The sequence below is a fragment of the Colletes gigas genome, unplaced genomic scaffold (assembly GCF_013123115.1).
Source record: "Colletes gigas isolate AHSC1104 unplaced genomic scaffold, ASM1312311v1 Colletes_gigas_Sc00097, whole genome shotgun sequence".
In the NCBI taxonomy this organism is placed as follows: domain Eukaryota; kingdom Metazoa; phylum Arthropoda; class Insecta; order Hymenoptera; family Colletidae; genus Colletes; species Colletes gigas.
Genome location: NW_025106724.1, coordinates 101719 through 125166, shown reverse-complemented (window position 1 = coordinate 125166; position 23448 = coordinate 101719). Strand labels below are relative to the sequence as shown.

The window sequence follows — 23448 nt, the reverse complement described above, 5'->3', positions numbered from 1 at the left end:
GAAAAGTACATTGGCAATTGCAGTTTATTAGAAGCAATAAACCGTCTACACGTTCGTTTTAACAGATTGCAAGATAATTTACGACTACGATAATCGGTACATCTTTATTTGTTCAGGGAATAACTGGAAATTCTGGTTCTATTGTCTTTCTTCAAATCCAAACAGTTGGCGCAATTATTTGTTTTTAAACAAATAATAGATCCACTTTTATACACGAGTTACTTCTCTTGAAAGGTTACCGCGACATTTTATGCATCGTTACTTTTTATTCTATTTTTTTCCAACAATATTTTTGAACAGTAGGCCCAGAAGTCGTTCAAGGCAAACCACACGTCTACATACATATATCTATCAATTTACTATCCGATATTTCATCTAGAAAACAAGATGAAAGAATCAACGTTATTGCATCATAATCATTATAATATAGTTGTTTTATATCGTTATTAAATAATGTTTAAAAAATTGCTATGCACGATCGTTGTATCGTGGAAACCATACGTTATAACAACAAAAACGAATCAAGAGAAACGAATAACATTATACCATATACATACATATAATGTACGGAAGAATAGGCTTTTCACAATAATTTTATTTTTCCAAGAAAATGTACACAGAATGTGACGCAATGAAATTCGATCGCAAAGCTCGTTAATCGTGGATCAAGAGATAACAGATTGCAGTTTACAACGCTGCTTAAATGTTACGAATCTATCTTTAGCAGTGTTCCGGTATGAAAAAACAGTACAACTACGTACAACTTCATTCGATATCCATTGGATATAGTATTACACTCGCGCTAGGCCATATTCCGTTTCTACCATTTCGTTGCAAAACTACCTGGGTGTTTCGTTACGTTACTCCGCCAGCGTTAAATAACACCCATCGACAATTGTTTCCTATAAATTGTTTGCGCCGATCAACGAGAGAACGAGAGAAGAACCGACGTAAATAATCGTCAACACACAGCTACCTACTTAGATTGCACGCCATACAAGCCCTTCGTTATACGCAAAATGAATCTACGTTACAAATGATAATATGAACATTTGAAAATATAATAAAATAGAAAACGTCAGAAATTGTTAAGTGTGCTTTTTCTAAAATATGTATAGGCATGTAGTTGTACAGTTTCCCTAACTATTTTGTTCCGCGATCCCATCCGCGGAAACGTCCAAAACTGCTAAACAAATCGAAAAGTCTAACACCAGGAACACAATTATAAAATGTTACCACTACGAACACTCACCGATTTCATTTAAATTCACTCTGAAATCAAGGTATAAATGAACTTTTAATAAAATCTACTCGCCTGTGCTTACACTGCATTCATTTGCTGCACTCGAACCTCGGTACCCCAACAAAACTCAAGCTCGGTACAGAACCTTGCGTTGACTGTGACCATGTTTCTTTAAATCGCTGCTAGAGGGCTATAGGTGTCAACTAACTCTCACAAGTTCCTCAACGGTATGAATTTAAATAACAGAATTTTCGAAATTTCCTATGTAAACGAATCTCGTATAATGAAATAAGACTTACGCGTAATAATATTATTCGGAATAAAAGAAAATACCAACGTACCAATGTACAAATACTTTCGACAATGTTTAAAAATGTTATATGTTATATCGAAACGTTACTTTCGGTGGCTCGAATTTACGCGACGATGCTGCCGTCTAACAGCAACGAGTTGCATCGCACGATGCATCGGCTCCATTTTAACTCGAACCTGTTCGGTCGTTACGTCTGACGCGTGTTACGGTTCGATAAAGTGCAATTTTATTCGTGAAATGTTTTAATAAAAGCCTTTTGCTTGGAGTAGATTCGTGGTAATGCAAAACGCATTTACGGCGGTGAAACATAAAGTGTAAAATAGTTTAAGTATTTCTGATTTTTTCCACGGTATGTCAGAAGGCGAGGCTACAGCGTCGCAGAAGAAACAGCAGCCATTTCAGCAACAGCCACAACTTGGAATAGGCTCGATGGCGAACATGGCATGGCAATATCCCTCGCCAAATAATATTCACAACATGTTCCCTCCATATTCGGGGTAATTTTACATTTCGATTATCTATATGATCGCCAATTTATTGCATAACGGAAACAATGAGTCACCTAGCGCTTCGATCAGAAAAATTATGAAGTCGTATCGGAAATGGCGCAGCTAGGCGTAACGTTCTACGATTTTCTTTCAACGTTTGTCCGTTTTCAACCCTTTCGATTTCATTCGATCAAATTATTTTTTTTTAAAGAAATCTAACAGAGAAATATATAAACGATGCATCCAAAAAAGAAATATTTCCGTTGACCTAATTCTGGAGTAATAAATGCGATACGAGTACAATTTGGATAATTATAGATATGCGTATCGAATAAATGAAATATCTGAAATATTAATGCACAAAATTAATATTGTATCTTTTGATACACCAAGTATTTCAGCTGTTTGTCATTGTATGTATAATTGTTTTTACCTTTTGTTTGCAGGCAATTATATGGACCCGGGTATCAAGGTGTACCTCATCAAGGGCAAATATTTAATTATTATCATGCAATGATGCCAGGGTATGGACAACATTTTACTCCACAGCAGATACTACAACAGCAACAGCAACAGCAGCAACAGCAACAGCAACAGCAGCAACAGCAACAGCAGCAGCAACAACAGCAGCAGCAGCAGCAGCAACAGCAGCAGCAGGGCAACACTCAGGGGAAACAGCTTCATCAACAGCCACCTGTACCTGGAACACCAATGTCTTTGGACGACGAATCGGATCTTCCTCCTTTGCCACCTGGACCACCGCCATCCGTGCAGATGTTGCAGCAGCACAACAGTCAAATCCAACCATTGATGCAGTCCCATCAAGGATACGTGTATAATTCGTTTCCCTATGGTAATTGGAACGGTATGCACGGTGATATGTCACGTAAGTTTTATTTTGATAAATTTATCGAGTCTTGAACCCTTTTGCTCGAAAGCACGTATACAGAACAAGAAACGTGTAGACGTGAAAACATGCAGGAGCAAAAGGGCGGAACAGAAGAAAAATTGTAAAATGAACAATGCGTGTCTTTGTTTACAGAATATAACAATCAGATTCGTTTTAATGCACAAAACAAGAAAAACGGGTTGGCGTTTACTCCGTCTGGCAATAGTGGAGCTGCAAAGAAAAAACGTAAGCGGAACAAAAACTTAGCAGCTCAATTCAACAATAGCTTTCAGGCGAACAATCCAACGACGAATTTCGTACCGGGTCCCAATTTGAAGACCGAACTACCACCCTTACCTCCCGCACAGCGTGAAGTAGCGGCTCCTCCTCCACCGATCGAAGACTCTCCCACTCCTACTACACCTGTTACTACGAACGTTAATACAACTCCTAGTGCTGGTTCTCCAGCGGTAGGTACTCCCTCTGTGATGACAACTGCCAGTCCAGTCGGAGATTGGCCCGACAGCTTGAAAAACTATGTAAACAGATGTTACGAGAAATGCAAAACAGCAGTGGACAAGGATCAAGTTGAGATTATATTAAAAGGAAAGATAACTCGTGCTGCGAACGATGGTTCGCTTTGGGTAAAGGACTGGGACCAAGAACCTTTGCCTAGTATTCACAGCGAACGTATGACCATGACGATAAAGCCACAGAAAGCAACGTTAAAGTTGAACAATTTGGCGAATCCGCTAATGAATGCACAGGGAGGCTTGCGCAAGCCAGGTCTCTCTACTTCTCTCGGGGCTCGGCTTGGCGCGCGTCTCTCTGTGAATCACAAACGGTCGAGGTCGAGGTCGAGGACTAGGTCAAGATCAAGATCAAAGTCGAGGTCGAGATCGAGATCGAGATCGAGATCCAAGTCGAGATCGCGTTCGAATACACGTAGCCCACCGTCCCGAAAGTACAGACGTAGCACGTCGTCATCGTCCAACGTTAGCGATCGGGAACACGATTATAAGTCGTTAAAATCGAAAAAATCTACTAAAAACAAACAAAATCACAGCGGCAAGAAAGCAAAGAAGACTAAACAGATGAAATCACATTTCTATTCAGAGTTTGGTTTAGCTACAGGCAACACTGAGGAACTAGGATCCAAGGAGAAATTGCAGCAACGCGCCGCAAGATTTAATGACAGCATTTCTAGGACGGTCAGCAACGGTGTTAAAGACGATCCTTCCGGTGACTTTGATTTTACCGGACTTCACATTGTTGGGATATGCAAGGATATAGAGAAACCGTATTTGCGTCTAACGTCTGTAAGATTTCGTTTCTTTCTTTATACGAGATAGAGAAGTTTAGTGGAAAACTAAAGGAAAATATTGAGCGCGCATGTGCCTGCCTGTTTTTCACCGAACCCCTCGGCTACCGAGGCAATCGATCAAATCTTATTGCAAAACCTAACGCTTGCAACTTGTTTGTTACAGGCTCCGGCTCCCTCCGCTGTACGACCGGTAAGTGTACTCCAAAATTCTTTGGCACATGTCAAGAAGCGCTGGGTGGCTGAACAAGACTATAGATATGCTTGCGATCAACTTAAATCTATTCGTCAAGACCTTACCGTACAAGGTATAAGAGATGCATTTACAGTCCACGTATACGAAACACATGCCCGCGTAGCTCTAGAAAAAGGCGATCACGAAGAGTTCAATCAGTGTCAGACACAGTTGAGGATGCTGTATCAAGATGTCGGAGGAGAAAATCGGTGTGAATTTATCGCATACCGAATATTGTATTATATTTTCACGAAAAACACACAAGGTAACGAATATAGAAATCTATTATTCGCTACCGAAAAATAAACTAAGTTACAGCTCGAGGAAACTACGAATCGTTAATATTTTTTTTACAGATTTAACAACTATTTTAGCTGCATTGTCGAAAGAGGACAAGAACGACGAATGCATAAAGCATGCATTGAAAGTACGTTCCGCATGGTGGCTGGGTAATTTCCATGCTTTTTTCAAATTGTACACTGCTGCTCCAAGGATGGCGGCTTTTCTGATGGATTGGTTCGCTGCAAGGGAACGCAAGAATGCATTAAAGTGCATGATAAAGTCGTATGTACTAGATCCTTTGCTACTCACCATTTATTTCAATTCATTAGAACGTTTCCAAATCGATGTTTCACGCCATTTTATCAACGAAAACATTACTGCATTTTTCTACTATCGTAAATATTTAAATAACGATTAGATATAACGGTAATAGCTAGTATTTGATGATGAACGTTTTACTTTGTTTGCACTTTTTCTGGTAGGTTGTACAACATTGCTAAACGCGTTCGATTTTTATTCGAGTCTATAAATATACAATATTGCTTTTTCATAGACGTTTTCGTAGACAGGAATAAGTTAAGAATATTTAGCGTTAGATGATACAACAGTACCATTAGGTTTAATTAATTTTTAAGTATGTTTTCACATACGCGTCGAAAATATATTTAAAAGCCATTTTTGTTGTAACTGTTCGTCGTTATTGGGAAGTGATCAGTTTTCCCAAAAAAATTATTATACAGGTATTACGTCGTTATGCAATGGAAGCGAAGCGAAGCGAAGGATTGTATGATAATTTTTTTTAACAATTTATAATCATACATAGATTTCTGTTACAGGATATCGTAGCTGAAAATGACTATTTTTATATTTAGTTATTATTTCTCTGTATTATAAATTACTTTGTTTTTATGCGCATGCAATTAACGCGCAATTGTCTAATGATACATTTCTTCTGCTGTTTAGCTACCGGCAAAATTTGGCGGTTGATTTCGTCGTAGCAGAATTGGCCTTTGAATCTTTGGACAAGTTTTATGAATTTGTCAGTGAATTCGGATTGGTTTATGCTGATCCCGAACAACATCTAATCGACTGCAAGACAAGCAGTGGTTCTCTAGGTGCTTGGTAAAAGCAACATGACTCTCTTCTTTTTTCGTCGAAGATGCATAACAAAAGCCATTGTGTTGTGCACACTACTCTAGGCACAAGCCTTCTACGTGTGTCTATATGCATATGTTTTCCAGTATATGCGTATGTGACTGATACATACATATGCATATACATGTGCATATATCATGATACACGTTACCCTCTCGCAATGATTCTTCTTGCTATCCAATTGCAATCATTGTTCTTCGTTGATCGACACGAATTTGTCGAGCAACAGATTTGTAAATGAAATTTCTCCCTACGTTAATTTGTACATAATGTCTTAATCTCAGCCCATTGTTTATACATAATCGCAAGCGAGGAATTTTGTTACGGGCTAGTAAAAAAAGAAAAGAAAAGAAAAGAAAAAAAAAAATTGTACAAAAAAATAGGATAATCGTTCCGATGATCCGCAACTACCTCAATAACACTCGGTATGAAACCGAAGCTCGTAAAAAGAAGGAAGCCGATCAGAAGTCATCTTCAGAAAATTCTCGTTCGGTCAAATTTCGAATTCTTCGATACCAGCCAGCCAGCCAGCCAGCCCCCCGCCCCCTCCCCCACCCTCTCTCTCTCTCCCCTGTTCGTTGATGTATCGTTACGTATTTTTTACCGCCTTTGTTTGATGATTCTAAATGTCTTTTTAAACATTGTCCACAACATGGAACCGAATCTTTTAACCAATTGCCAATTCTTTCGCTCAACAAGACAATCCGTAATCGTTACGTCGAGGAAGAATTTGAAAAATCTCATGCCATGGATTTACTACGTGATCTCGCGCGTCGAATAAAAAGCAGTGATTGTCTCTGTCCCTCGTTTAAACGCGAAGAATACTTGGAATTGATTGAGCAGGCACGTACGGAGAAACATCATCGCGCTAGATACGGATATTCAACGACTTCTTGATGGAGCATCGTGAGTTTGAACGGAACGGGACGCGACAAGAGAGAAGAAAACAAAGAAATCAACGACGGAGGCCAACGAGTTTGTGAATGTATTGTAAAAACGATATGGAACATCGACTCCGAGAAAGTATTTCAACAACGTTACACGCGCTCAAGAATCGACAATTTGGAACTTTTTACGGGACAGATTAATTGGCGCTGAACGCCATTCGCGTGTGATATGAGTGTTTTATTTTTATCTTTTTAAGTGTTTACCCGCAAGACAATGCTTCCCTCCCTCGGTAGTATATGTTATCGATTCTCGATTATTGAGAATTTTATTTCTACGCATGAAACAACGGGTACAAAGGGTCATATTTCAAAGAAGAAAAGACATTTCATTGTACGATCGCATTCGAACATGGGTGTTGTGCATAATAAATTATTTAATTTTTTCGATGTTATATTATTTTTAATGCGTTACTGGAATCTAACGAATTTACAGGGAACCTCGATTATAAAATTCAAATAAAAAAACTCGATAGTATTTGTTATATTGTTATTAAATATCGTGACCTGAATATTTGGCAAAGCAATATACCCGAATAATTCCTACATTCGTTAGAAATTGTTCATTACCTAATTTTAGAATTTATTGAAAATATTTTTAGTACGCAATAAAGGATTAAAAGATCTGTCTCGAGAAAATTATATAAACGTGGAAACGATGAATAATATCCGATTCGTATAATGATGTTAAAAATTAACAGACGCAAAGAATATAGTTGTACAGAATTTTGTCTGAAACATGTTCGTGGTTCGCAATATAGATATGTTTCGATTAAAAATTGCAATGTTCGTTAGTTACCTTGCAAGTATAAAAATCACAAAATTGTATCAAGCAACACAATGCTTTTCTTTTTATTATTATTAATATAATCATGTTTAATACTGCTTGATACAAGCTTCGAAGGAGGCTTTTTTTTTATTAATTCTTTGTGCACAGATTCTCGATTAAATTGTGCGACGTTACATCAGAGCTTTTGCTTAAATCCAATGTTATATAAATATTCAAGTTTAATATACTTTTCTTTTTATATTTTTTTCCTAAATCATACACGTATATGAATATAAATTAATTGCTACATCATGAAATGCACACGACCGTATTTATTCCATTCTTCTATAGAACGATTAAATTCGCATTGATAAAATTTAATATAATAAATAATAGAAACGAAATACTGCGGTAAGAAAAAGAATAGTGATTCAAAATTCTGAATATTTAATAACACAATAAAATTTTTCATTTATTCAATCTCGATCATCAAATGTTGCGAGATAAACATACATCTACCGATTATTTTTTTATTCTCGCATATTTATTAACACTCTCGAGAAACGTTCGTGTAAAAGAGATTACAAGATCGCGTTGTATAGCGTCGTGTTGCGAGTTACAAGGTGCGTAATAAAGTTCTGTATCGCGGCGTTTTCAGTTACTCCAATTGTTTGCGTAATCAGAATTACGTATGTCGTCGATCGCGCTGAAAATTAATTTCAATTCCAAACGAATAATAATCAAAGAAGATTTAAATATTGTTCAGCATTCAATTGATAAGAACGATTAGAAATTTCGACTAATGAGAATAATTAAAAAGATGATATTTGAAATATTGAAAAAAACGACGCGACGCGACACGTGGATTGCCATATAGAATTCTTCTATCACGCATATTTTTGGCTGACGTAATACGATAATTACTTATACGTTATTCAAATGAAAAATGTTAACACGGTATAAGGAAACGCATTTCCATAAAAAGAAATTGTGTCTGACTGATAACCGGTCGTTTGAACAGCAATTTATACGGAGAGGGACACGAAACTGTTATACTGGGTGATGTTACGTTTCAGGATATCCGCGCATGGGCCTAAAACTCGTTCAAACCTTGCTCTATCGAGCTTTACGCATTTTAAGGGACCTCGTGCCACTACGGTCGCAGCTCTTGGCCTGTCCAAGAGCAATGCAATTTCACCTGTAATCAAGCAACGATAGTGAAGGAAGGAAGGAAGTAGGAGAAGATTTTCTTCGCTACCAAGGACCCGAAGGTCTTGCGTTCTCCTTCTAAGCTGCAAAGTAAGGAAAATTTACCAAAGTAATCGGATGGTCCTAGCCGACCAACTTCCGCTGGTTCCTCGTTTTCTGAACGTTGTTGAAGAACTACGGCAGTACCCTCGACGATTATATAAAAGTCCTCGCCAGGTTCACCCTGTCTGACTATCGTCTCGCCATCGTCGAACGCCACTGGTTCCAAAGCATCTGCTACCGTAAGCCGTTCCCATTTATCCAAAGATTCTAAACGTGGAATAAAATCTAGTCGTAAGAACCATTTCGATCGAATGTTTTTTCAATGTTGGCTCGTGTTATTAAACCCACCTAAAATTGAAACTCTGGAGAGAAATTCCTCGTACATTTTTCGTTTTCGTATAGTGGAGCCCATGAGGATTCTACGGTAAGAGTCTCTGTCGATACCCCATAATTTCACGTCGGTTTTCGCTCGAACGGTCGCTGCACGCGGTGTACCATAGATCAACGCAAGCTCCCCAAAACTTCCACCCTCGCCGATCGTCGTGGCTAATTCGCCGTTCAGGAATATCTCGACTTCTCCTTGATCGATCACGTAAAAATTGTCACCCTCGTCACCTTTCGAAACACGAAATTAAATTTCATTTCGTTCGGCAAACACTGTTGACAGGAGTAATGTATGTATAAAAAAAATAGAACATTTAAATAACCCCTTTGATAATATCACCAACCATGAAACCAGTTAACCTTTACACCGAACAATAAAGTAATTGAGTGTACTCTGCCTACGCGATGCGTGCGTGCGTGCGTGCGTGCGTGCGTGCGTGCGTGCGTGTGTGCGATGTGAACCAGAGTTGGCACGTTATTGTCTAGATAACAAATCAATCTCTTTAATCGAATAAGATTTGTTTTCTCGAATCAATGTACATATTGACATTCGCGAACAAACACGCTTATTCCGTATTTGCAAACGCATAAAGGTAACGGTTCTGGATCATAGTGCACCGCCGCGATGCACTAATATCGTTCAAAAGGTATACGTATGGTTAGATGAACACGTTGACTGTCGGCTAACCCACGCGACGTTCCACAGTCAACGTGGTTTAAGACTGAAATGATCTACCATTTAAGATAAACACCTTGACGAATGATAGCTTCTCCAGGTAGAAAGGTGACCGGGAACATGGCGTCGAATATGTCGGAGCGTTCGTTCTCGTCCAGATGAGCGAAAAGGACGTTCTTAGCGATGGCCTTGCTCAGCGCAGCCATCGTCTTGTAATCCTTAGGCACAACTTTTTTAACGTAACTGGTCGCATCCTCCTCGGAGACCGGCTCCGCGGAAATGCCACCTCTGCGCCGAGGAACTTGAGGACCCTGTTGGCCGGCCGGTATGTCCTCGGTGTCCTCTGGACTGGTCGCAATTTGCTGCTTCGCATCGTGAGCCTGCTCCTGAAATTACCAATAAACTTAATTAAATTCTTTATCCGATCCGAGCGACGGTTAGCTCACATCGTTTCTTTGCGTTCTCGTGAGCAATAAAACAAAATTATACCAACAAAAACGCTCGTTAATTTATTTAATTCGCTTTATTACATGGGAATCGCATGCATCGATTATTAAATTTACACCCCAGATCCACGTATTTTGCTTTACTTGCCTGTTGCACCATGTCTCACGCTGCTGTCCTCGATTCCTTTTTTTTTCTACTTTTACTTAAATTTAGACAATAAACGAACGTGTCCGGCTGCAAGACGCGCCGATAATGCTAAGGCGTCTTTCTAAGTCAATTTTATATAGACATGCGCACCGCTATCTATGCCCTTCCATTAATCATATGCCCTTCTAAATTTTCTAAATATAAAGAGTGTCTTGACGATCACAGACCCGTAGCCGTTTTAAATAATGCTTCGACTACTAATTATCTAAGAATTTCTTTTAAGAAAAAAAAAAAGAAATTTTATATATACATATAAAAATGCTCGACGATACTATCAGGAATACGCAAAAGTTCCCATCGTTTGAACATACCTGGTTTTATCCAGTATCTTTCAATACAGTTTTATTCGTTTCTATTGATTTTTCGTAATACATACATACGTACCAATTACTCTTACGCTTACTCTTGAAAGTCGGTCGTTTATCAACTTGTTATCAATACGGTGGGAAAAGGCGATAGAAATTAATGGAAAATATTATTCGATTTCCACTTATCTTCGCCCCTAATATATCGGCAATTTTAATGCTTGTTTGTTGAAGAGAGGAAGGGGAACTAATAAGTTGATTGCTCGTTGTAAAATTATACAAGTCTTAAAATATTACACGGCTTATGAACGATCAGCATGGACGTAAAAGGTAAGTAAATAATGCTATAGGTCACTTGGCGTTTTCACGGATGAGTAGTGCCTTGTTGTAAACGTGTAGCAGCACACTATAGTAACTACATATGTATGTAGAAAAACATGAAACGTATCGCTCGTAAACAAAACTCAATCCCTTGCACCGGTCTTTTTCTTGCAATTGATTCGTGGTAATCCAATTTACTATGTAAACTTGCTCTATTCAGATTTGAAACTGTAAAAAGTAAATATCGTTGGTGAGAAAATCGTGTCGAATAATCGGGCATATAACCACGGCAGACACGCGTCGCGAAACTTGATGAGAAACAACACGATCGAACGATAAATCACGCCTGGCTACTTGGAATCCATTTTTCTATCGATCACTATTATTATACGATCAAGTACCCAACAAACCAATAACTATAACTATCATCAAACACTCGTCAATGTCGTTGCTTGTTTAGAAATACAACATTTCAACGGTATAATTAGACATTGGAAAATAATAAATTAAAAGACGTCCTTTCGTCTACTTACGCGCTATCGCACTAACATTATAAATGCTACAAGCCATTGCACGCATTACGGAAACGTTCAAATAATACTGGTTTGTAATAAATGTCACGACTACTGTGTTAACGATTACGTCCAATTAAAAGGAGAGAATAGTGTCAAGGTTGATCGGTCGATGGTCCTAACACGTAGTAAAATTCCATCTTCTTCGATGGGTTGTTTTTAAAAATCGCAACAAAATTAATAATTGTACCGCTTCTCTTTTCTTTTAACGATTATAGTATAAAAGAGAGCAGCGATTAGAATACGTATTAGTTATATTCTGTTCATGCATAGTGGTGTTTTTGAAATATCAGCAAACCAAAGCAAATCAACCGTAGCAATTATTGAAACGTGAATCTCGAATCCTTTCTATTCAAGATGTCGTTTCCAAGGACCAACAAGCCGTGGAACCATACAGGGTGTCTCAAAATACACGGTATAGATTTTTTGGCAGGGACCAAAATACCGGTATTATAAAGACCGAAATTCAGAAATTTTTACATTTCTCGTGATACAATTTTTTGTTGGAAAATAATCCATTTTTCGGACACCCTGCGGTAAAACGCACATTTCGAAAGAGTACGCGTGAACTTCGAGTAAGATCCGAATTCACGATCGTACCTCGCTCATTATTTCTCGAGATATTAGACTCTGTACTCGGTTTTCGATTGTTCGGCGATTTTTACGCGGCCGAATGTCTTTCTTGGTCCACACTGGTCGCACACCGATCCGGTTCTCACGGAATATATCCCTTTCACGATCGCGACGCACCAATCGACGGAGAAACGTCAATCCCGGGAAACGATCCTTCTCCGATCACGACGTCGAGTCCGCGACGCTACGGAATTTTCTAAGGCCTCGCCAAATTCGATTAATGCGACAACGATCTATCGTGGCGCGCGGCGTTTGCTCGCGAGGTCGACGCTGCCCGACGCTGCCTGGACGCTGCCCGACGCTGCCTGATGATGCCGGAACGCCGAACGGTAAATAAAGCTTCGCGACGAATGCACTGCGAAATTTTTCCACGATACTGTCGGATCAATGGATAACGAATTAGCAGAAGAAAAACCGAACGAAATGGCTCAACGTATGTAGGTACCTACTTCCGGCGTTGTCCGTCGAAAACGTTCCGTCGCAGCGCGCTTCGCACATTTTTCGAGGACGACGCGACGAACGCGACCAACGCGCTTACACACACGGTCTTTCGTCGCTTGTTGGCTAAGGTTGCGCGCCTCGTTATATTTCGAGCATATTCTATATTTAGAGCTGCCCCTATACAGGCTCATTCGTCTAACTGTAACAAACCATATCTTTATTTTTTGCTCCAAGCTACAATTACCACCGAGAACGAGTATCCGTCAGGGGGGCTTGAAAACATTCCGAAAATAAATTATAATCGTTGGAAAAATGTTTCTGTTACCGAGAACAAAAAGTTACACGTACAAACAGTACTTACGTATATCTGTCTTGTTACAATTGTGCAAATCACCGTCGACACATATATCGCACACACCGATCGACTGGCCTGTCGTCTCTGTATCCCTGTGTGTGTGTGTGTGTGTGTGTGTGTGTGTGTGTGTGCGCGTGTGTGTGTGTGCGTGTGTGTGTATGTGTGTGCATGTACAGCGATCGGACCTTCTGATGCTGTGGCGTGCCCACCACCCCCTTCGCCCCTGATTTCGCGAGATTTAACACTTCCATGTGTGTATGTTTTCCTTCACGCTGTTCGCTATGAAATGGCAAGTGGTATCGATCATTCGCACGATATACGCTACCCAAGTATCACAGTACTCTAATGCACGGTTGAATTTCATCAAATTCGAGACCCAGCAACGAAAATTCTACTTTCTTCTGCTACAACAAAATTTCTCATGTATAATTTCCAACGTTTATTCTAACTTTTATTCTAACGTTTATTAAACTTGAAACTTCCCATAAAACATACTTATATTATTTTCTTATAAATGTTTAAGTAAGTATTTATGATTACATACTATGTCACATACTTTTGTTCAGCACTGGAGATAGCTAAGGAAACACCGAAATGTTTCATAGCTGTTTTCGAAACTACGAAAATCTTGTCAAGGACGATGCAGTATAATTCGAAGAAAAGATAAGTTACTTGATACTTTCGTACCAAAAAGATACAGCAAACGTAAGAGAGTTACATTTCGTTCACGATTACATAATACGTTTATCGTACCTATATAGGACGTATTTACTAAAATGTGTTTAAAATTTGTTGGACATTGCACGAAACGGTTCAGATATAAATTAGGTAAATTTTACAATGAAACAGTGAATTTAGAATTATGTACATATTACACTCGATAACGTTAGGTGCCGATTCTCTGCCACTAAATATTTCTACAATTTTCTCTGAAATACACAGTTTTCGATAAATCTACGTACACGCGTCCAAAAAATAATCTATCACCGTTCAGTTAACCAGGACAGTCGTGTTTATTTATTTCATACTCGACTTTATTTTAGACCGAACACGATGCGAAGCTCTCGAAAAATTGTTTTTTCGCGTTAAAAATAGTTCGAAGCGTCGAATATTTTTGTTACAATGTTAAAAATCGTGCGCACGTTCGACGCAAAATACTTTTCCCGAATTAACTTTTACCGCGGTTTTAGAAAAATAAATCAACATCCAAAGAATAAACGCACACAGAATATTTGTTAAAGGGTGCAATATTCTTTGCTAGAAGAACGCTTGGACAGTGATTTAATAATTACAAATAAACCACGGTCTCAACATTTTTAACCCGTTTTTTAGGGAAATATTTAACCATAGTTTCCCAGCTTTTATTAAATAGAACAGAAAAATAAAAAATAAAACACATTCGACGCATACCTAACTAATACTATCAATGTATAACGTTAATAACTAAATTACCAAGTCGATAAATAAGCAATGCCACTCTTCTGTTCCTCTTTTAGAAAATGACAAAGTTACGTTACATGTTTCTCGTCCTTCCGTATGTTTCCTTTACGCTAAGATCGTGAGTTCTCCTAGGCAATGGAAAATATACCATGTTGTTTACTACTCTTGTTTATCTAAATGCATACGGTTAGTCTTTAAGACTATAGCTCTCTGGCTATACTAACAATGTTCTTTGCATACTCGAGATACTTTGGTTACTAAGGTTTCTCGCTTCCCCTTTAGAGCTCTTTTAATACAACACGTCGAATATATCTTTTGGTTTCATTTACTTCCTAAAACGAGTTAAACATTCTGTATGTATATATTTGACAAATTTTGGTACAATGTTAGAAAAACATTTCTATTTACATTAGCATTTGTACCAAATGGACAGATACATGTCGTGTCCATTTTTATTGGTTTCTGTCATGGTTATCAAAAGAACAGCATTACTTATTAAATGACCTAATAATTTCGCCGTTTGCAACCGGAGACGAAACAAAGGAAAGAAAATCTAAGGTTATTTACAGAAAATACAATTCGATACATACCCGTTCCAGTTTCTGAAAGTATTCCCTCAAGAAAGATATAGGATTTTCAGGACGACCCACGCACAGTTGCACTATACAGTCTTTCAAAACTTGTTGAATATTGTGTCTCTGCACGTATTCCTCGCACTCTCTTAAACTTTGCTCTTCCTCAAGATTCGCCGCCATATTGATACAGAAGTCAGGTTGTCACTTTATAGCGAATACTTTCTCAACGATTGCGTTCACGATACGAACAACGAAAATACGTTATCCAGTTGACAGCTCAATTTTTTCACATAAACAATATCAACATACCTTCTTCCACACTTATTGCTCATTGTTAATTAAGACGTAGCGCAGCCGAAAATCGTGCTACTCGGAACTATAATTCAATAAAATCTAATATCATCGATATCTACGCATACACGTTTAAATAAAAAACGAAATAGTTTCTTATTTTAACGTTTCACAATGATTTTTTCTAAATTAACAAGATAAAAACAAAAGTAAATAGACGCGTGTAGCTCTTGTTTCACTGGCGCACGGAATTAATGAACGAACAAACTTTCTAGGAGCTATGTATCGCTACTGCATACATATGTATGCATGTATATGGACAGTTATAAGAAACAAGTTGAACATTTTGTATACGCCAATGAATATTAATGCTTGTTATTTATGTAAACTTTCTATTATGAAAGAAGCAACGATATCGAAATTCAAAAATTTTGTAAACACGAAGATGCAAATAATTTGTAGGATTGTAAAACATAACCGTAAAGCCAGTATTTTTTAAATTTTCGATTCGTAAAGTAACTAGATGTAATTTGATTTTCCTAGTTTCATCACGAATAGCGTATTGTAATTACAGTTTATAATTATGTTCTTTGTTCGAAAAATACGTCAAATTTAGTATGAACACACAATCATTGTGGGAGTAGGAATGTAAAAAATATTATGAATTCGCTGTTGTAACTTCTAACAATAATATATTTTAAAACATATTGTCAATGGGAGGATAGACATTATAACACATAAACTATATTTTAAAATATAAAATAAGAATGTTTTGTGCTCTTTTACTTTTACCAGACAGTAATTCTTTAATCCCACGTCAATCTAACACCGTCACGAAACAAATTTCCCTGACATTCGGCGAGAATTAGGGAGAAATGGGATTTTAGAATAACAGTTGTTTCAAACTTAAAGCTTAATATTTAGGAAATGTATGGCCATTTTCTTCTTATGTACATTGATACTGTCGTGTAACATAGAATGAATTAAAGTATCCATATAATAAATATCGATACACCACAGAATCCATTAAAGCGTTATAACGTTAAAGATTTATTATACTGTAAAAAAATCTTGTACGATAGCAAACGATACAAAAAGTTATGGCAATATCGATCCGTTCACAATTTCACTTTAACGTATTAGATACATTTATAATTTGTCGTATGTATTTCTATTCGAGTATATCTCTTAATAAATTATAAACTCTTGAATGGATTCTCCAATGATTGTATTATAAAAATTAATCTCAGAAAGAAGTAGTCAATGTCAAATAAATATCTATGCGTAGCATTATATTGAACTTTTGCAGATCAGTTTCACGTTCTCTTGCTTATTTTACCTATACAATATAATTGTGCAGTTCTTTATAATAATCTAAATTTAACTATAGAATGCATGCGATGTATGCGTATAATAGAAAACAGCAATGTCATTATGGAATATCGTAACATATTCTTCGCTTAATAATAAATATAACACACAATTACAATTGCTTCCTGGATGCATTAGTTTGTTCTGGTATTATTTATACGTTATCGGATATTACACGTTTATTTATTGCAAATCTAACAAGTGGATATGCCTATAAACAGTATTTCCTCCCTGTATTTGCATTCTCAACTATTTTCGCTCTTGCTAACAGCATTAAACTTTATAAAAACTCACCGCAATGCATCTGTAATTAAATTCAGTAATGAGTTTTGCTTAACTTCTAACTGCATTATCATTCAATATCACTATATGTGTATGTGTGTGTGTGTGTGTGTGTGTGTGTGTAATAATGTTCTAAACGAAGAACATAAATAATACATCGTTTTACGCAAAATACTATAAAATATTCTAATACAATAAAGCGATGTTTGTTTTCTAGAGTGCCTCTCGGTGATAATTAAATTACAATAGTATTCAAAAATTCTGACCATGGTAACACCCTTATAGTTTAGACTAGGAGAATAAAACAGTTGAAATTAATTATATTATACATGAAAACAAATTTGTTTTCATAATTCCTATTGTATTATATATGTATATTTGTATAGGCACTTTCTACGAGTAACCGGAGACCCTTAAAATGTGCAATGAAAATTTAATCTTTAATAATCTCCTTATTTTGAAAAATTGTTTTTACATAATTCGTAAAAAAAAGTTAATCTTATTAATAATAGATCGTTAGCTGATGATCTTCGATGACCGATCGACAAACAAAAATGTACTGATGTATGCAACGGTGACCACGTGCTTCTTTTATTCCTTTCTGCGACGATTATGATAAAATTCTTATAATATCCTAATGATAGAAATTGTGTATTGTGATTAATACAAAGTGCAGTTTGCGTACTAAATGGTATTTGTTTTGTTTCTTCATTCAATGTACATTTATTGCTCTATATAGAATTATAAATTGATAGATTAATTGCACAGAGTGTGATATTAGTTCTGTATGTTACCTCGTGTAATTAGTAACGTTAGAACTTTTAAAGATGATAAAAGACATAGAGAAGAATAGATTCTCGTTACGCAATGAAACAAACTTTTGTGCATTAGAATTTTTCTGTACCGAAACATAATCAGAAAGTATAAATAAATTTTACAATTTATAGTTTAGAATTTGCGATTAACTTAACGTTACAAATATAAATCGGAATTTCTATAAAATGCACTGCTGAATTCCATTAAAAAGATTGACGCTTCAGTTATTTATAAAGCTTGTCTAATAACAAGCCTCGATGATTCATATGTTTGCTCCCTGTGATCTATCTCTCGTTATTTATATGTATATATATATATTAATAAATTAATTTTTTCATAGATGGCCACCATGGTCTAATGTTACTACTTATTGCTATTAGGTTGTTACGCCATAATTTTGTTTTATTGAATTAATACTGATTTAAAATTAATATTACACTAATATAATCTCATATTTTTGTATTTAACGCAAGATAAAATTTCTCGTAAAGTGTATATTTATTGGCATTAGATGCATAAAACTTGCCGTTCTAAAGAACTATACAACTTCGATGCTCTTTTTTAACTTATTATTAATTACACCTTGTTCATGGTTTTTAAGGCACCACGTATACTTGAAAGGTAACTCGACACATTCATGTGTGAATCATTGCTCAAGGAAGATTACCTCCTTATCATTGGAACTTAAAAATCATGAACGAGCGCATTGAGAACTTTTTAATTTTTCACGTAACGTTTCTTTCTTCTTTTTTTTACATAATATTATGCAAGTACGTTTTTCATATAAAAGAGAAATATTATATAAAATAATATGCTTTTAAAATTAAATCAATTGCTGTTAGGCTTTACCGTCAGCTTGAAATCTTTTCTAAAAACACCTAATTTGTTCGATATATAAAAATAAATAGCAGTGCTTAATCAATAGCAAGGTACATAAAAGTATATATAAATAAAATAACTTCTAGGAATTAGCATTATTAATTACATAATAAGTCCATCGATATTTTCTTTTGGAAATAAAATTGGAAGCATTCAATTAAAAAATTGATATAACCTCTCAGAACTCATAAACAACATTCCTTCTTGGAAATTGACTAGTATTTGACATGAACTTTGTTCTAATCCTTTAACCATAAGTATTTCTGTACGCCTATGTAAACATATGAATGTCGAACAGTGATTCATTTTCTGATTTATTGGCAATAGTACTTACTTTAACTTTATGGAGTTGTTGATTTTAAAAAGGTTGGGTCAACTGCAGCAACTTTTGCAGTCAAAAATGCATGCATACAGAACAGTAAATTCTGTAGTTGAGAACATTCCAATTCCTATATATGTATATATGTACAAAAGAAGAAAAAAAAAGGAAAAGAAAAAGAAAATATTAAATACAATGAATATAATTTGTTGATTTTATTCTTTGTTGTCGATTATAGATACCTACCTTTGTCTCGATAGCTATGCTATCAGGTTCTTGAAAGTGTAATTTCAGTCTGCTCTTTCCGTCATCGCTGGATCCTCTTAATTGAGAGAATTTATAACGCCATACGGAATCACCAATGTCTTCGTAAGAAAGCGTGAATCCTTGAGTCCATTCTAACGTTAATCCAGCACTTCTCCCGTTAAAAGTGACGGGAAACGTTTTACTCTGCGAGAAAAAGTGTACATAACAAAAATCACGAATATTTTAAAAGTAATGTAAAATGCATAGAAAAAACGATACCAACTTTTAAATGTGTAACGGCTGAACAAACCGCAGTGTGCCATGCTGCTTCAACTCTTAAAAGTTCTTGTCTTGTTTCGACGCTGAGATATCGCGGAGGTTTACCCGGACTTTGGGCTAGAAAACAATGCTGTCTTTCGTCTACATTTTCAGATTCTCGCATTACACGAAACATAGTTTGATACACTTTAAACGTTAATGCGCATCGCGACCAATCTCCAATGTTACACTACAGGGTAAGCACGTATAACATTTCAGATATCTTAATTGTACAATATATGCACGTACTAATCATACAACTGACTTTAAAATAAAAAAACTTACGGGTGGCGTTTCAAATAGTAACAAATCGGGCCCCTTCAGAGCTAAAAATCTTGGCCTGTAACTTTGCCATGGCTGATTACTGTTGCTTACTGCTTCATTCACCCAACCCATGTATTCGATACGTTCACCCACTCCAAAATTCCGATTATACAATTTCATCTGAAAATAAGTATAAACGAATCCTCCTGATTCTGGAATTTCTACAATTCGACTTACGCGAAAACCATTAAAACGATTTAATCGTACAAGCCAAGGACTTACAGTAATTAATAGATTAAAAAGAAACAAGTTTTTTTTACCTGCAAATGCGTCAAGCCTGTGATATTGTCAGTGATATACTTCAACCATTGACTAAGAATAGCACTGTCATCGCAGTGAATTACACCAGTGCGAGCACCATTTAATCCCCTTACTTCAAACGCATTTCTTCTTAATTTATCGGTTCCAAAGATGTACCTTGTCACGTATGCCATCATTAATGGAACTGTAACGATGAACGCACTCTTTTATCAATTTTTGTCTTCACGCGGTAAATAGAGAAAAGCAAAACATTAATAATTCTTGTAACCTGTTATAACATCCACCCATTTTTTACATTGTATCGACGCAACAGATGCATTTGAACTTTGTCGACTGTGACCGCACCTAGGACTGCCACCCTGTCTGTTAGACGAAAGCCAGTCGTCTTCCGCGCCACCGTTTGCAACGTTATCTAATTTTTCTTCTTTTTCTAAAAATAATATTCCACAAATATTACGTAAAACATTACGATAGGTAACTGTATATGTGCATAAAATCGTGTTTACCATTTTTTTGTAGAAATGGTTTGGCTGCTCGATAATGTTTAACTGTTAAAACAACTATGTCACCAGCATTCCTTAAGATGTTTACAGCATCATCATGGTTACATGCAGTTATGTATTCTCCGTTCACTACAAATACATTGCATATATTTGACAAAAAAAAAAGAAATCAATATGCCTACAAACAAAAAACTATAAATGTAACTAATTGTGTTACAAAAACGCATTTAAATTTTATACGCAAAATGTAGTTTAATATAGTTTCCTTTGTAGCTTCGATGCAGGATTCAGTTGGCGGTACAAATCGACAGATAACATAGAAACTTTGTTTCAAAAGAAGAAATCAATATCGACAGGTCTGACATAAATAGAATAAGCATTCAATGCAGGTTGCATAGAAAGTAGAAGTTGAACTATTACAAAATTGTGCATAGAGTATTAACAGAAGACACTCTGGAGCATGGTAAAATTACCAATTTCTAACAATTTTTTTTATAAACAATTCATTTACCTTTAATTATTGCATCTCCTACAAACAGTTGGCCGCATTGATCGGCAGCTTGGCCTTTATAAATTCTAGATATAAGTACAGGAAGCTTATGTTCAGCTCCCCCCTTTATACTTAATCCTAATCCTCCAACCTTTTGTCTAGTGATTTGGACCATTCGCTCTTTAGCATCCAATGGTGGTTTATTGTGATTCGCTGCCTGCTGAAAATCAGTGACATTTTGTTTACTAACTATACATATAATAAGAAAAGATGTCTTTGATATTATACAACAACATAGATCGTATAATTGATAAAATGTTACGAACTAGAATAAAAATGGTGGTTACGGTAAACTTTACCTCCAAGTCTTCTCTTTGAAGTTTCAAAACCTCCATAGATAATTGCAAACGCATCGGTATAGGTTTACTTTTTCCATCGCTAACGCTCACCATCCCGGTTCTCACCTTTTAAAAAATAAAAAAAAATTAAAATATTCTTTCATCGTGATCGAGTATTAAATAATGTTTCCATCGTAAAATTTATTTATTATATAATTTTCTTCTACTAACTAAAAATTTAAAAGGCACTTTATAAAAGGGAACAAGCACTTCTCCTAAAACGTAACAGAAAATTAGAATAAAAAGAGAGTAATATGCCGAATTAATTAACATAAAAAACTCTCTGTATATTGATTAATTAACTGTGTTGCTTGTATGTATCTGCATACATGCATCAAACTACAAAAATACACTTTTGAAATTTAATCAACGTTCAAATAGATTTTATTACGTTCGGAATCGAGTAGGATCGATTTTCTAATGTATTCTGACGCTTAAACGGCTGCATAGTTAAATTAAATCGCGTTTCCAAAATAGTACATAAAAAGATGAAACGATACTAGACTTTTATTTTACTTAGGCAAAAAGTATAATTTTCTGTGACATAACTCTTTCATAATTATTTCGTTAGGTTGATAATGTACCTTTAAAAATGTTGAACGCACGATTAACGCGAAATCATCGAGAATGTATGAAATATAATCGTGTAATAAAGTTCGTAGCAGTGTTTACTCTGCCATTCGAAATATTCGAATAATTACAAGCGTTAACAGGAAATGAAAGAAAACTTCTTAAGATCTCACCTTCAGCTTCTGATCAATCTTCTCCTCGATCGGAGTGCTCATCTTCGTTGCGTTGATTCTCATTATTCAACGTGATTACAGAGACCGCACGAGCAGCTTCCCGTACTGCCGAATGCAAATCTCCGGTTTCGATGAAATTTCGGTGATTGTTGTTGATAGGACGAGTCGCATGTTATGTTAGTTTCCCACGAATCGTCCGACTCGACTCTGGCCAGCGTTCGAGCGACGAGAGTACGAGATCATATCCACGGTCACCGAGTAGTCACGCCGTAATACAAGTGGCAACACGCGATATTTCACGACGAAGCACGCTCATCCGAAATTACGACTGGCGAGAGCATGCATCGTGACGTTTCGAGACGTTCCGACGAGGCGAAAAGCCCCGTAAACCGGGACCGGGACCGAGACCGAGACCGGGACGCAGAAAAATTGGAGTGGGCTAAAAGTAGCTAAAAGCCCGCGGCCGAGGCGCATCGATTTACACAATACAGTGCGCATCGATGAAATTTCGTTTATTTCGAATCGCGGGAAATACAAAACTCGACAGGTTCATCCATAAATACAGATTTTCCTCTTCAAATTAACCCTCTTACTTTTAAACGATAGCTCGCTAACAAACAATATACAAAATATACAATAACAAAATGATATTGTATTACTTCACTTTTTAGTCTCCCATGATGATGATGATGATGATGATTACAAAACTTGATTTCCAATAAGATACAATAAGAGCGTGTACACGAAAACTGATAACTGAAATGTTTAAACGTTACTTATCGACAAGTTTTACAATATTTATACAAGATAATATTAATTGTATGCATGAGTAATATATCGTAAGAGCATGCGCCCTGGAAATCCGTTAACGATATGATTCGTGTTATGTACCTATTTTTATGTAATAAACATATCTGACCTCGATACATTTTTTACATATCGTAATGTAAAAAATATTTGT

The 23448-nt window shown here is 36.3% G+C and overlaps 3 protein-coding genes across 10 annotated transcripts; 1 reads left to right on the top strand and 2 right to left on the bottom strand.

Moving 5' to 3' along the window:
• The first annotated feature begins 1692 nt into the window (after nt 1-1692).
• LOC122404053 (leukocyte receptor cluster member 8 homolog) lies at nt 1693-7248 on the top strand. Of its 3 annotated transcripts, none has more exons than XM_043407921.1 (7): nt 1693-1832; nt 1915-2053; nt 2491-2930; nt 3087-4252; nt 4421-4754; nt 4846-5053; nt 5735-7248. In XM_043407921.1, exons 2-7 carry the CDS (start codon nt 1986-1988, stop codon nt 5895-5897), a joined length of 2379 nt encoding a protein of 792 aa, XP_043263856.1. In that variant the 5' UTR covers nt 1693-1832; nt 1915-1985; the 3' UTR covers nt 5898-7248. The 3 variants fall into 3 exon arrangements, with proteins under 3 accessions (XP_043263856.1, XP_043263855.1, XP_043263857.1); XM_043407922.1 differs by having other exon boundaries at nt 1726-1832; nt 1918-2053; XM_043407920.1 differs by having other exon boundaries at nt 1718-2053.
• Nucleotides 7249-8048: 800 nt separating this feature from the next.
• LOC122404054 (cAMP-dependent protein kinase type I regulatory subunit) lies at nt 8049-15858 on the bottom strand. Of its 5 annotated transcripts, none has more exons than XM_043407926.1 (6): nt 15556-15858; nt 15262-15464; nt 10027-10336; nt 9239-9505; nt 8954-9157; nt 8049-8837 (listed from the first exon to the last, which is right to left on the bottom strand). In XM_043407926.1, exons 2-6 carry the CDS (start codon nt 15424-15426, stop codon nt 8665-8667), a joined length of 1119 nt encoding a protein of 372 aa, XP_043263861.1. In that variant the 5' UTR covers nt 15427-15464; nt 15556-15858; the 3' UTR covers nt 8049-8664. The 5 variants fall into 5 exon arrangements, with proteins under 5 accessions (XP_043263861.1, XP_043263859.1, XP_043263860.1 ...); XM_043407924.1 differs by lacking the exons at nt 15262-15464; nt 15556-15858 and adding exons at nt 12885-13075; nt 13238-13322; XM_043407928.1 differs by lacking the exons at nt 15262-15464; nt 15556-15858 and adding exons at nt 12403-12811; nt 12885-12992 and having other exon boundaries at nt 8095-8837.
• A 459-nt stretch (nt 15859-16317) lies between these two features.
• Nucleotides 16318-23061, bottom strand: LOC122404052 (gamma-1-syntrophin). Of its 2 annotated transcripts, none has more exons than XM_043407918.1 (11): nt 22488-23061; nt 21706-21810; nt 21368-21566; nt 20860-20985; nt 20622-20783; nt 20353-20537; nt 20054-20212; nt 19734-19958; nt 19451-19654; nt 19220-19334; nt 16318-17212 (listed from the first exon to the last, which is right to left on the bottom strand). In XM_043407918.1, exons 1-10 carry the CDS (start codon nt 22548-22550, stop codon nt 19227-19229), a joined length of 1536 nt encoding a protein of 511 aa, XP_043263853.1. In that variant the 5' UTR covers nt 22551-23061; the 3' UTR covers nt 16318-17212; nt 19220-19226. The 2 variants fall into 2 exon arrangements, with proteins under 2 accessions (XP_043263853.1, XP_043263854.1); XM_043407919.1 differs by having other exon boundaries at nt 21368-21563; nt 22488-23060.
• Nucleotides 23062-23448: the final 387 nt, after the last annotated feature.